At 50.0% G+C, this 12,067-nt stretch overlaps 5 protein-coding genes across 5 annotated transcripts; 3 read left to right on the forward strand and 2 right to left on the reverse strand.

Moving 5' to 3' along the window:
* Positions 1-830: 830 nt before the first annotated feature.
* On the forward strand, positions 831-2,827 carry FMAN_04085 (related to YMR164c and Gal11p; the record flags this gene model as incomplete). Its single annotated transcript, XM_041829247.1, has 3 exons — positions 831-977; positions 1,140-1,910; positions 1,976-2,827. The coding sequence occupies 3 exons, from the start codon at positions 831-833 to the stop codon at positions 2,825-2,827; spliced, it is 1,770 nt and encodes a 589-aa protein (XP_041680029.1).
* A 1,566-nt stretch (positions 2,828-4,393) lies between these two features.
* On the forward strand, positions 4,394-5,434 carry FMAN_04084 (uncharacterized protein; the record flags this gene model as incomplete). Its single annotated transcript, XM_041829248.1, has 1 exon — positions 4,394-5,434. One exon carries the CDS (start codon positions 4,394-4,396, stop codon positions 5,432-5,434), a length of 1,041 nt encoding a protein of 346 aa, XP_041680030.1.
* Positions 5,435-5,797: 363 nt separating this feature from the next.
* Positions 5,798-7,474, reverse strand: FMAN_04083 (uncharacterized protein; the record flags this gene model as incomplete). The annotated part of the gene is made up of 3 exons (XM_041829249.1): positions 5,798-5,842; positions 5,892-6,477; positions 6,660-7,474. 3 exons carry the CDS (start codon positions 7,472-7,474, stop codon positions 5,798-5,800), a joined length of 1,446 nt encoding a protein of 481 aa, XP_041680031.1.
* A 983-nt stretch (positions 7,475-8,457) lies between these two features.
* FMAN_04082 (uncharacterized protein) lies at positions 8,458-9,160 on the forward strand (the record flags this gene model as incomplete). Its single annotated transcript, XM_041829250.1, has 3 exons — positions 8,458-8,766; positions 8,820-8,834; positions 8,882-9,160. 3 exons carry the CDS (start codon positions 8,458-8,460, stop codon positions 9,158-9,160), a joined length of 603 nt encoding a protein of 200 aa, XP_041680032.1.
* Positions 9,161-9,543: 383 nt separating this feature from the next.
* On the reverse strand, positions 9,544-11,433 carry FMAN_04081 (uncharacterized protein; the record flags this gene model as incomplete). The annotated part of the gene is made up of 6 exons (XM_041829251.1): positions 9,544-10,237; positions 10,290-10,481; positions 10,535-10,931; positions 10,983-11,085; positions 11,137-11,218; positions 11,297-11,433. The coding sequence occupies 6 exons, from the start codon at positions 11,431-11,433 to the stop codon at positions 9,544-9,546; spliced, it is 1,605 nt and encodes a 534-aa protein (XP_041680033.1).
* Between the last annotated feature and the right edge of the window lie 634 nt (positions 11,434-12,067).

Consider the following 12,067-nt stretch of genomic DNA (forward strand, 5'->3'; position numbering starts at 1 on the left):
AATTGCGCGGAGGGGTAATTACTTTGCGGGGCGACCGCCTCAAGAAGCAGGACCTCCCGCCTCCTTCAAGCACGACTTCCGTTTTCCTTACGGTGCACCTTCCATGTTGATATTTGTGTTACGGTCAGCAACTGAAATTTGGATTTATTGAAGGTACGATTGAAGAATACAGTTTCGCTAGCAGAAATTTACAAATTACACGAAGGGATAAAAATGATCAAATTCAAAAAAAATATTTACATGAGCTTCAACATGAAAGCTTTCACAACTTAGCGTTTTGTCAGAGACCGTCTGATACGTGGTTGTCGAGCCAGCAACAAAACGTTCCTACCTTTTCAGTGCTTACTTCACTAAAAGCAAGCGCTATTTCGGGACACTTACCACTAAAATGCACGCTCCCAGCAAAACAAACCACAACCTTCCGTACCAAACGGAAGGAAAGTGCAGCCCCAAAAAAAAGGAGGCAGTGGTCCAAGCGTCATAAGTACCTCGCCCGCGAAGACGCCGTGGAGAGTGACCTCGACCCCTCCCATCAGCACACCGTCATCAAACTCTACCGTTCTCTCTCTAGCCATTCAATGACTCTCCCTTGCCAAAAACTCCGGGCAGCAACAGAGAAAAATCTTTACGCGCCAAAACAAACCCCAACGTCACCCCATCGAGCCCGACCAAGCTGCCATCGAAAAAGACTACAACAGCACCTTTTCCATTAATTCTTTGTCGAAGATCAACTCGAAAGTACTTGTTTTATGACTTGATCGCTTTTTTTTCGCGGTTTTTCCGCCGCCTGACCGCCTCTCTCTCCCACCTCCCTCCAACCCCCTGGCATCATGTCATCACGCAAAGTCCGCGTCAAGAAGTTGAACGTCAAGACGACGCTTCCAGTTCTTCGCGAAGACCAGATCGATCCGAACGAGTATGAAGCTTTAACGACCGATAACCAAATCGCGACCGGCGTCGAGCAGGCCGAGGAAAACGTGAGTCACCTCTTTGTTCTGCCACATATCGTGATATCACGTGTTTGTTCACGTGACATGTTTCATCACCCCATCCCTGTCTTGCTGTGATTGGATGGTACTATCATCCAACAACAAGCAGTCTATTTCCTAGCCTCGACCTCATACTAACATTCTCAATAGGAATACCATCTTCAAACCATTCTCAAGGAGGCAGGAACTAGCAATGACCAAGAAATTCCTGTTCCGCCTCCCCAGGAGAGCGACATCAACTATGATGAGCTCTATCCTGTCCCTTTTCACAAACCCTCCTCTTACATCCGTTTTTCACAAACTGTTGAGGAGTGTATATCGTGTCTCTATGACATGACCACCGAGGACGATGAGTTCCTCAAACAGTATAATAGTAAGCCACCCGCTGCCGGGGCACTCTCTGAGGATGACTTTGAACGCATCATGGAGGTGTTTGAAGACACGGCAGCGGAGCAGACACCATTTGCAGCAGTCGATAATACCGTTGCCGCCTATGACATGATGGTACCTGCACTTCACGAACTTGGGTCGCCGGCTATCCTTCAACACGCTAAGCCAGTGTATGAATACTGGAAGTCAAGGCGACAGGAGGCCGGCAATAAGCCATTGCATCCCACTCTGAAGTTTGAGACTCATCAGGAGACTGATGACACGGATCCCTTCGTCTGTTTCAGACGACGCGAGGCTCGACAGACTCGAAAGACCAGAGCTCGTGACAACAAAATTGCGGAAACACTCAAGAAGTTGCGACGAGAACTTGAGGATGGTCGGCAATTGGTACTTGTTGCATATGAACGTGAAATGTTGAAACGAGAGCTCATGTCGATGGACCGCGCTCTGTTTGAAGAAAGGGCAAGACTCAAGGAAACCAAACTTCGGCTGGGCATCAAAGGCGAGGACGAGGATCTCGTCAATCAAAAGGTACGCCGAACCAATACTCGCAATGCGAGACTGCTCCGCTCCTCGTATGCTAACTCGCTTTGTAGCCTCAGAAACGCAAGCCTGCAGAGCCTCCAGTCATCCGACAGCCAACCGGTGCCCACTTGCGACAACCTGTACGGTCTGATGGAAGAACACTTGATGCTGATCTTGTCTTGTTGTCAGACAAGCTGGCAGAGAAGGAGAATGAACTTCGACTTGACATAGAAATGAAGGTCCAGAACCACCGGAAGTGGAACCATAACCATATTGACCTAACCGGGGAGCCGCTCTCGCCAGTCAAGGAACAGGGCACAGAAGTCAAGTTCCGACAAGCGAAGACGCAGTACTTGATGACACCCCCGGCTTCCACCTCGTCAGAAATGGAAGTAGACACACACATACCTGATGCCACGCAAGTGGACAAACGGGAGGCACCTGTTTTCCAGTTTTCTGCTGGATCAAGTGAGCCCTCCAAGAGTAGCCAACCTTCGTTCCGTCGACGTATTGGTCGACTGAACCGATTGTGGATTGATCGAAGAGGCATGGTGACGCCACCGCCAGAACATGGTGAGAAGTCGGATAGGTGGAGGTACGACTCGGATTCAGATGACGATGAGCCACCTGTATATGAGGTTGATCCATTTGATACCCGAGCATTGAAGTTCCGGGCAACAATTCCGTTGAACCCATACATGTTTCGAGGACGCCCAGCAGTACCACCAGATGCCGTGGTAGCAGCTCAAGCACAAGCAGGTAACAGAGTACTGCCATCGCCAGCAGCAGCACAAGCGGCGGCGCATGCGCATGCTCAAGCCCATGCTCAAGCGGCAGCACAAGCACATCTGGCTATGAAAGCGCAAGCTAAAGCGGCGGCGGTTGCACAAGCACAAGCTCAAGCTGCCCAGACGGTGCCGTAAGCGTACCGTGGGCAGTGGATTGTATGTATATGGTGGATGTTTGTTTTATACCCCAGAAATGTTGACAGAACGGACGGCGGACTGCTGGGACAAGTCGAGCCCTCGGCAGACAGATGGGGCATCGTGTATTATTTAGTCGTTGACCAGGGCATTGCAAGGAGTTTCGGAGCGGGTGGTGGGTATTTGGGTTTTGAAGTGAAAGAACATTCTGCGGCCCAGGTCGACATAAAATGAAAAAAAGAACCAGGGTCCACTTTTAGACCACAAAGATGATGCTGCCTCTTCCCTGGTGTCGTGAATCGTATGTCTTTGCCGTGGCCGGAGAGATCATCGTTGCGTCGTGAGGTGATCATGCGCTGTCATGTTGGAGGAGGCTGAGGGGAAGCTCTGTAGGATCGGGATCTGATATGCCGACGATAGCGAATGCAAACTTGATGATATAACTGTAGTGATAGGGCCATCTGAAGAGATCAAGAGAGTGTATCGCCGTGTTGACTGCGTCGTAGAAGAGGAGATGTTGCATGATCATGGTGCCGTGCTGTAAAAGGTGACCAAGCTTATTAGACTAGACGAGAGGACCAGGCTGATACGGATGTCATATTAGCAGGGGCCACGTAAAGTATAAGTGAGAAAGAAACTCGAAACAAAGAGAAAAGTACCTGCTAGTACCATGAAGAGAAGCGTATGCCAGCTGGGATGGTGATTTAATGGTATGAGACAGTGGGAAAAAGCTGTCGAGTGTGAAATGCGAGTGATAGAGGAGGCTTTAGAGTGGAGGGCGGGCTGCGGGTGAAGGAAAAGTGGCCGGCGAACCGGGTGTTGTGGATTTACACATCTTTTAGCCACAGTAGAAGCTTTTTATGGAGACAGCGTGGCTGGTGCTAAAGCGAAAAAAGAAGCAGAAAAAAAACTTGCATTGATGATTGTCTAAAGTAGTTCTTATCACGATGAGTGTCAAGTTGTTAGATCTGATAGTCCTGTTCTTGTCATTGCGCTATTTAGGCATTATTTATGATTCAGTTCTCGCACAGTTGTACGCATATTCTCTCCTGTTGATCACCACTATTCCCGTGCGAAAGATCTGCCCTCGTCACGGAGTTTTATGTACCGTTGCTGTTCACGGTTTAGCTGGACCCTGAAAATTGTAAATCGGAGCCTCCCGTCCGCTACGGAAACGAGAGAAGTTGTGGCTGGTGATGACGCCTAGTACCCCTTAGGACACTCAGTGTGGGATGGATATAATTACAGGGTACTACCTAAGCGAGGAGCTTTACAAAACCTGCCCTTGTTCTCAGTGAAGCCTGGCCGAGATCAGATCTGCCCCTCTATCGATTACCTAGAGACGTCTTTTTATTGCTTCCATTTCTTGACGTGTCTAAGCCAACATTTATGACAGTTTGAAATATAGTTTTAATACTAATTGTATTGTTTATATATTCCCCTGTATTTCTGTTCAAAACTCTGACAATAAAGTTGACAACGTCCATGCAGCTCAGGCAGTGACATCAACACCATCATCTCGATACCCCCACCTTTAAACTTCCCATCTTCAACCTCACATACAAAATGGCCTTCAAAGACAAATCCTCCTACATCGCCCTCGGCTGCGAAGGCTCCGCCAACAAACTCGGAATAGGCGTCATTCTTCACACTCCCACCGAGACAAAAATCCTCTCCAACCTGCGCGACACCTTCGTATCTCCTCCAGGAACAGGCTTCCTCCCCAAAGACACTGCAGCCCACCACCGCGCCCACTTCGTCCGTCTCGCACGCGAAGCCCTCGCCGAAGCGAAAATCACACCCAAAGATGTCGATTGTATCTGCTACACGAAAGGCCCGGGTATGGGCGCCCCGCTGAATTCTGTCGCTGTTGCGGCTAGAGCATTAAGTTTGCTCTGGGATAGACCCCTTGTTGGCGTGAATCATTGCGTGGGACATATCGAGATGGGGAGATATATCACGGGTGCTGATAATCCGGTTGTGCTATACGTCTCGGGTGGTAATTCGCAGGTTATTGCGTATGCCGAGCAGCGATATAGGATATTTGGCGAAACACTTGATATAGCAGTTGGAAACTGTCTCGATCGATTCGCTCGCACCTTGGAAATCAGCAACGATCCCGCGCCAGGTTACAATATCGAACAGCTCGCCAAGAAGGGAAGCAAGCTCCTCGATATTCCCTACGCAGTCAAGGGCATGGACTGTTCGTTCTCTGGAATTCTAGCCTCAGCGGATGCACTCGCTGCACAGATGAAGGCTGGCGCAGACTTCACACCAGAAGATTTGTGTTTCTCACTGCAAGAGACAGTATTCGCAATGTTAGTTGAGATCACAGAGCGGGCTATGGCGCATGTTGGGTCATCGCAGGTCCTCATCGTGGGAGGTGTGGGCTGTAATGAGAGGTTGCAGGAGATGATGGGACATATGGCGAGGGAGCGAGGAGGATCAGTTTATGCTACCGATGAGAGATTCTGCATTGATAACGGAATCATGATAGCGCATGCTGGTTTGTTGGCGTATGAGACAGGGTTCAGGACATCATTGGAAGAGAGTACATGTACACAGAGATTCAGAACCGATGAGGTCTTTATCAAATGGAGAGACTGAACTCTTCAGTAAATAATAAGAAAGAACAAGATCGCAAGACGTTGTCATGGTTAAATATGTTTATATGTATTTGCTGAAGCTAATCCATGAGCTTTCGCACCAGCTTCATCATGGCGCCAAGAATCCCTGACATCCCTCGTTATTCTCAGCTCATGTCGCCATCCCTATGTAACTCATCGCCACTGCTCCTCCATCAAAACTAAGAATACTAGACAGCCAATCCTTGTTTATCTCCCAGACCTCTAATACATAGCAAGCATTCAACATCACATCGTAACTCGAGCCCGCATGTCTGAAAGCAGGCCCAAGGCATAAGGGGTTCTGACTCATGGCCCAATCATTATGTTCGTCCATCGTGTCTTATCAATCGTCTGAGGATGTGGGCTTGTAGACGATTGTTGTGACATACTGCATCAAGTAAGCATCATCCTTTTGGCACTTGGTATAGCAGACGTACCTTATTTCTGTACCGAGTAGTAGCTGAAACAGCAAGAATGTTATTCTTGATGCTGCTCGTGGCAAGATGATTCAGAATCGTATGGTTTGGCATGTTGAGCACACTGTTGTCATCTTTCATAAGGGTCGCCGCATTCAAGATAGGTTTGCTCAGGAAACCCGGTAGCGCAGGAGGATTTGGTAGCCTCTCAATGGCATTGACGGCATACTGATACGCTTGCGAATCCTCGGCTTGGTCAAAGTCCACGAGGTACTGTGGAATTTGGCTTCGATACGATTCAGGAGGGGGCACAGGTTTGCCCTTTGGTTGGGGCGGCGGTTTCGCGGCCTTCTCCTGAGTTTGTGAGACTGTCTGAGCAGCGGGAGCAACTTGAACCTCGGCTTGAGGGCCGGCAGGAGGTGCAGGAACTTGCTTCTTGTGAGCATCGTCGGGGCTCACTTCGATATAGTTGACAAGGTTGTTGCCAAAGTCGACGGTGGTTGGCAGATCAGGAGACGTCTGCATGATACCGTCCACCAGGAAGCGGACATGGTGTGTACCTGGAAGAACATAGACTGTTGTCGAGAAACAACCAGGACGACCCTCGCTAGATAGGTTATATGTCAGCAACTATATCTCGACTCCATATGAGCCATATCCTTATCGCAGGCCGGACGAATCGTGTGCGACAGTCATCTGAGACCACAAAGCAGCCACGGAAACACAGACGACGTAGTGATCGACCCGTGTCTCAGAGCAGGAAAGGATAAATAACATCATGGCACTTACATGGGATGCAATCGTTGCTTGCGATTCCATTGAAAGATGGTACCTGTCACATAAACCTTGTCACCTCCGCTCAGCCACTCCAGCTTGGTCTGAACGACAGGTCTCGTCTTATCAACCCGCAGCTCCTCACCATCCTCTTCATCGACTGTAGTAGCACTGAGGGCAGAGCTCTTGCGAGTGATTGTGTCCGAGTCAATAGGCTCAATATCAGGTATCGACAGATCTGACTCTGGCGCCAAGATAGGTGATCCAGGGGTGTGAACCTCCTCATCGATAGGGAGGGGCAAGCGCGGGGGTCTAGTCAGGTACATGTCTGTGATGCTGCTATTGGGAATAAGAGCTGTGTCATTTACGTGAGCGGATTGGTGTGATCGAAGAGAGGAAGACTCCATAGGCACATCGACAGGCTTGGTAGGTTCGTCGCGGTACTGAGGTTTAGACTCGGCGGGTTTGCTCTCGGCAGGCTTAGGCTCAGGAGTTCCAGCTGCATGCTTCTCAGCAATGCCCTTAGCATCCGAGGAAGAAGCAGTCTTGTGAACAGCGGCGAAGTTGCTATGAGGAGAGCCGCTCAGAGACGAGACAGCGGTAGGGGGCAAGCTCTTGGGTCGATTGATGACGGTTGAGCCTTGGGCTTGCGCCATAGAAGGCTCCGGAGGCGCGGCAGAGCGATGCGCGTGACCGGTGATGATATTGCGGGCATCTTTTCGGAGATGATGTCGGGGAGATTCATGGCCATGATGATGACCGTGGGCCGAACCAGGAGCCGAGGTCGTCGGCGTGGTCGGTTTGGAGGACGAAGACGGGTTGTTACCCATGTTTACTACCTCCTACTCCCTTCTGAGGGATGTGCTCTGCGACTTGAGGGTGTGATCTTGGTGATGATGGCGCTCGCGTTGGGGGGTAAGGTCGGATTATCGGTATCTTATCGGGAATATGACAAACGGCATGTCAAACTCGATGATGCAGATCTCGTCGACTGTTGGGAAGAATTATACGTGCGCTCTCAGCGCCAATTGAACGTCAAGGTCAGAAGAGGGAGGACGAGCGAGAAACGGCCTGACGCGGCACGGCAGGGTTTGGTGCGAAATCCGGGGTCCTTGTGTAGCGTGATGATGATTCAGATGCAATATATTTGGTGTCGCTGATGAAATCGACGCTTTTGTTCGTTTTGTATGTTTGTGTCCAAAATATCGTCGACCTAGATGCGTTCACTGGGAAAGAAGGGTTGTTGTTGTTTTTGGATTTGGTCGTTTCGTTGAGTTTGTTTGTCGTTGGTCGCGGGGGTGGAGATGGATGGGCCTGAGAGATTGATCGATGATGGAAATGGATGAAGGGAACCTAAGAGAACGGGTGGGATGTTGAATCGTGGTGGGGAGGCTGATAGGTGACAGTCTTTAGGTACTTCTGTTCAGGGCATCTGAAGGCCCATTGTTCAAGTCACTAGCTGGCCAGCACTAACACCAACAGACAAGCTAGATATGAGGTATCCACTGAGAGCTGTTCGGGCAAGCCAACCACCCAATGGATTGCATCTCGATAAGACTTGAGCTTCCTCTACCTCCACAATCTACAACAGCTCAAGGGAGCTCTGAATTGTAACATGCCTTGACTTAGTACAGTACATTCATTAATTAACCCAAAAAACCTCCCAAGAGTACTCTCATCTAAGCACATTACTATACTGAGTTCCCTTGTTGAACCCCTATCACTCTTCCATATCTGTAGTGATGTAATCCTCCCTCCCTTATCGACAACCTCACCCAACTCACCATCAACACCACAACCTCTTCTACCCAAAATGTCCGAGTCATCACCCCCAACTTCCACAATCGTGGCAGCAACATCAGAGCAGGCCTCACCCACAGTCTCCCCATTCATACTCGCATTCGACATCGTTGTCGCTGTCTTCAGCTTCCTCTTCTCCTTCAACTGGTCAGGCTTCTTCTCACGGCTTTTCACTATAATCAGCTTTCCTTTCCGCCTAATTCTCATACCGCTGTCTTTTCTGCTCAATATTCTTCTCGTCGTGTTTGCACCGGCTATTTATCTTGTTTCTTACACACTTGCTGGCGTACGCTCTGTATGGGTGTTTCTGGCTAGCTTAGAGGTATGTGGTAACATCAATTTGAGTTGGGTTGAGATTAAGCTAACATTCTATAGCCGCTATATACTTTTGTAAGGCCAACACTCATGTGGAAGAATCTCTGTCTAACAACTTCTAGTTTGGTGCTGCAGCTGGCGTCGGCATCTTGACTGGCATCGGCCTGGCCATATTCTCATCCATCATCACGTCCTACCTAGGAATGCAGAACGAGGATGTCGACTCAGGGGGGTCAACTTCTAAGGGCAGTTTTCTCGGGACCAGCAGTCGACGGGATTCGCAATCTTCAGGCACTGAGCTCGACTGGCAGTGGCTTGACTCCTCCAGTCAAAGGCGCCGGCCAGGTGGCTTACTATCACAAACCATTCACGAGGAGGACGATGATGATTCAGAGTATTGATCATTTATAAGTACTATAGTACATCAAACCTCAGCTGCAAACTTCTACGCTATGGATAATCCCATAATATATGTGCTTAGACGAGAGGATCAACCTGCTAGAATCCTCTGATATCATGCGCCGCTCATGTAATAATGCTGGACTAGACACTCAGCCTTTCCAAGGATATTCTTCTTCTTCTTCCTTACTTGTTTACTTGGGTCGTATCAATCCGTTGCGCCATGTCCTGCTATGCCCGAATCGACATGTGATTAATCCCGGTTGTTCGCCTTCAAACGCCTGTACTATACACCTCCTAGTCTCGTCCCTCCTCGACGTGGTACTGGATCCTTGCTCACTTTGTGACCTGTGTACACGTGAGGCGGTATCGCTGACGCTGGATCCTATCTCCGGTATGCATCCCGCTCTGGCCTATCACGTTCTTGCCTGTCTCGATCTCTTGACCGATCATGCCTGGGTGACCTACTGCGGCTGATGGTGCCACGGTCTCTATCGTAGCGTCGGTCTTCTCTGCTGTTGCGTCGCCGACGGTCATCTCTGGGTGGTGGTGGAGGGCGGTCGTCCCTCCGTCGGCCTGGATCATCCCGGTTATAGGCGGGTATGTACGTGTCGACATCTGGGGCTCTTGGCCCAGGTGCTCCTCTCCCACGAGGGGGTCCTCGCTCACGATAGTCCACGTCGTCGTTCGGAGGCGGTCGTGGCGGTAACCCAGCGCCCCGATCTCGTTGCCAAGCTGGACGCCTTTCATCTGGTCCGTTGCGATATCTGCCCCCGTTCACACCATTCCGGCCATTTCCGTAAGGCTCATTGCTGTTGAAGCCCGCTGTGGCACCCTTCGCATCTGGGCCAATACCTACAGTCCCACCTTTGGGGGCAGGGGGCAAGGCAGCCTTACGGTCGTGGAACTTTCTTCTATCTAACTCGTGGCTTTCTTCGTAAACAGGGATCTCGTGGGGCTCTAACGGTAGAGGCGCCATCTTGAACCATGGGTGTTGTAGGGCGTCCACTGCGTTGATTCGTGTCCGCCAGTCCAGTTTAAGAAGTTCTTTCAATAGTGAGACTGCGCCCGAGCCGTACCTAAAAACGGAATTAGTGATTGGACCTTGAAGATTGTTCTATGAAGACTTACTCTCTGAATCTGTTCTGGAGGTTGCCAGTTCGTGGCCGAGGGGATAGATGATCAGCACCAGGCAACTGCTTCCACCCAGGCATATTGTCTTCATTAGGAGATCCCATCAAGTCCCAGATCATGTCCAGCTGATGTGCGTCACTTTCGCCAGCCAGAATGGGCTTTCCGAAGAGCATCTCGCCCAATACACAGCTACATTGATTGTTAGAAACAAGAAGAATCGGGGATTCCAGAACAACGCTTACCCTACTCCCCAAACGTCAATAGCGGGGGTGTATTGCCGTAATTGTAGCAGAAGCTCAGGTGGTCGGTACCATCGAGTTACCACCAGACCAGTATAATCTCGCCTTCCTGGGCCATAGGCTTGGCCAGCCTTGGGAACATCTCCTTCGTAATGTCGAGCGAGACCGAAATCGGCAATCTGAAGGATACCTTGGTTGTTGATGAGCAGATTGGCAGCTTTCATGTCTCGGTGCAGAATGCGGCTGTCGTGGAGATATCGCAGGCCTTCGAGCAGTTGCAGCATGTAGCACTTGATTTGAGGCTCCTTGAAATGCACTGAGGGGTTATCGAGAAGACCGGAGAGATCGTGATCCATATAGGGAGTGGCCATGTATACGATGGGCTTTTTGCGCTTATCGGCTGAATGGGGTGGTCAGTTGGATCAACCAAGGAGCAGTCGTGTCCACTCACTCTGTCTGGTTGGGTGCTCGATGGCCATATCCTCGAGCCTCAGGATGTTCTTGTGCGACAAGAGCTTGAGAAGCTTAATCTCGCGAAGGGCGGTAATGGGGAACTTGTGATCATCGTCAGTGCAGTTCTTGGGCGGGGTGGTGAATCGACGTACGCCATCCTTTTCATGATGCATGATGATTTTTTTCAAGGCGACAAGGGTGCCGGTCTTGCGCAAGCGGGCACGGTGAACCTCACTGAACTTCCGTTAGTATATGCGATCGTTGTTCGGTCGCGATGATCGACGACATATGCGCCGACCAAGGGGTTCGTACCCAAAGGTTCCCTCTCCCAGTTTGCCTAGCAATTCATAGTCGGAAATACGGGAGCATCCCTTGAAACTTGATTTTGGCCTCAAGTGGTTGAGCGCAAAGGTTCGAGGCGAAGTGCCATCAGGCGTCGAGTCTGACATTTTATCTGTGGCGTTGGTTGCTCGAAGAGTTGAGTTGACGATGCGCGTGTCGAAAGAGTGAGTGAGGCTGGGAGGCTTCTCACAAGATTCGCATCGCCTCTTAATCGTGAATCATCGGGAAAAGTGTGAGTAAGGATTGGCGCTTTGGGGTTGATGTCTAAGGAGGAGTCGAAGAGTCGGCGCTTGTATTTGCAAAGGAGAGTGAGCGGAGTTTTCTATTATAGATGTTTTTTGTTGGTTGATTGTCAAGGACAATCAATGCACTTTCAATAAGGCCAAGACGAGAGTTTAGAGAGACGCACGAAGGCGGTCAGGCCTAGAACGTGGCAGAATGCACAGAAGAGGCTTAGCGGCACGAGAAGGGATGGGTGTTGCGGGGGTACGTACCTGAAGACCCTTGCGTTTGCGTTTGTTGGATCCATTTTATCATCTGGGTTTATGATCGTCATTGTTGAGATTCTCTCACTTTTTTGGCGATTGTCTTGCAGCGAGAAGATGATTGTGATCTTGGAGCATACGTCATACTTGGTCTGTATATTGAATTGACCGATACACGCCGGACCCCATTATATAATCCAACTGAAGCCCGTTTACCTGATATTATGGCTGGAGCATGTTGCTTGGTGTTTGGGCA

This window comes from Fusarium mangiferae (genome assembly GCF_900044065.1).
Source record: "Fusarium mangiferae strain MRC7560 genome assembly, contig: FMAN_scaffold003, whole genome shotgun sequence".
Taxonomy (NCBI): Eukaryota; Fungi; Ascomycota; class Sordariomycetes; order Hypocreales; family Nectriaceae; genus Fusarium; species Fusarium mangiferae.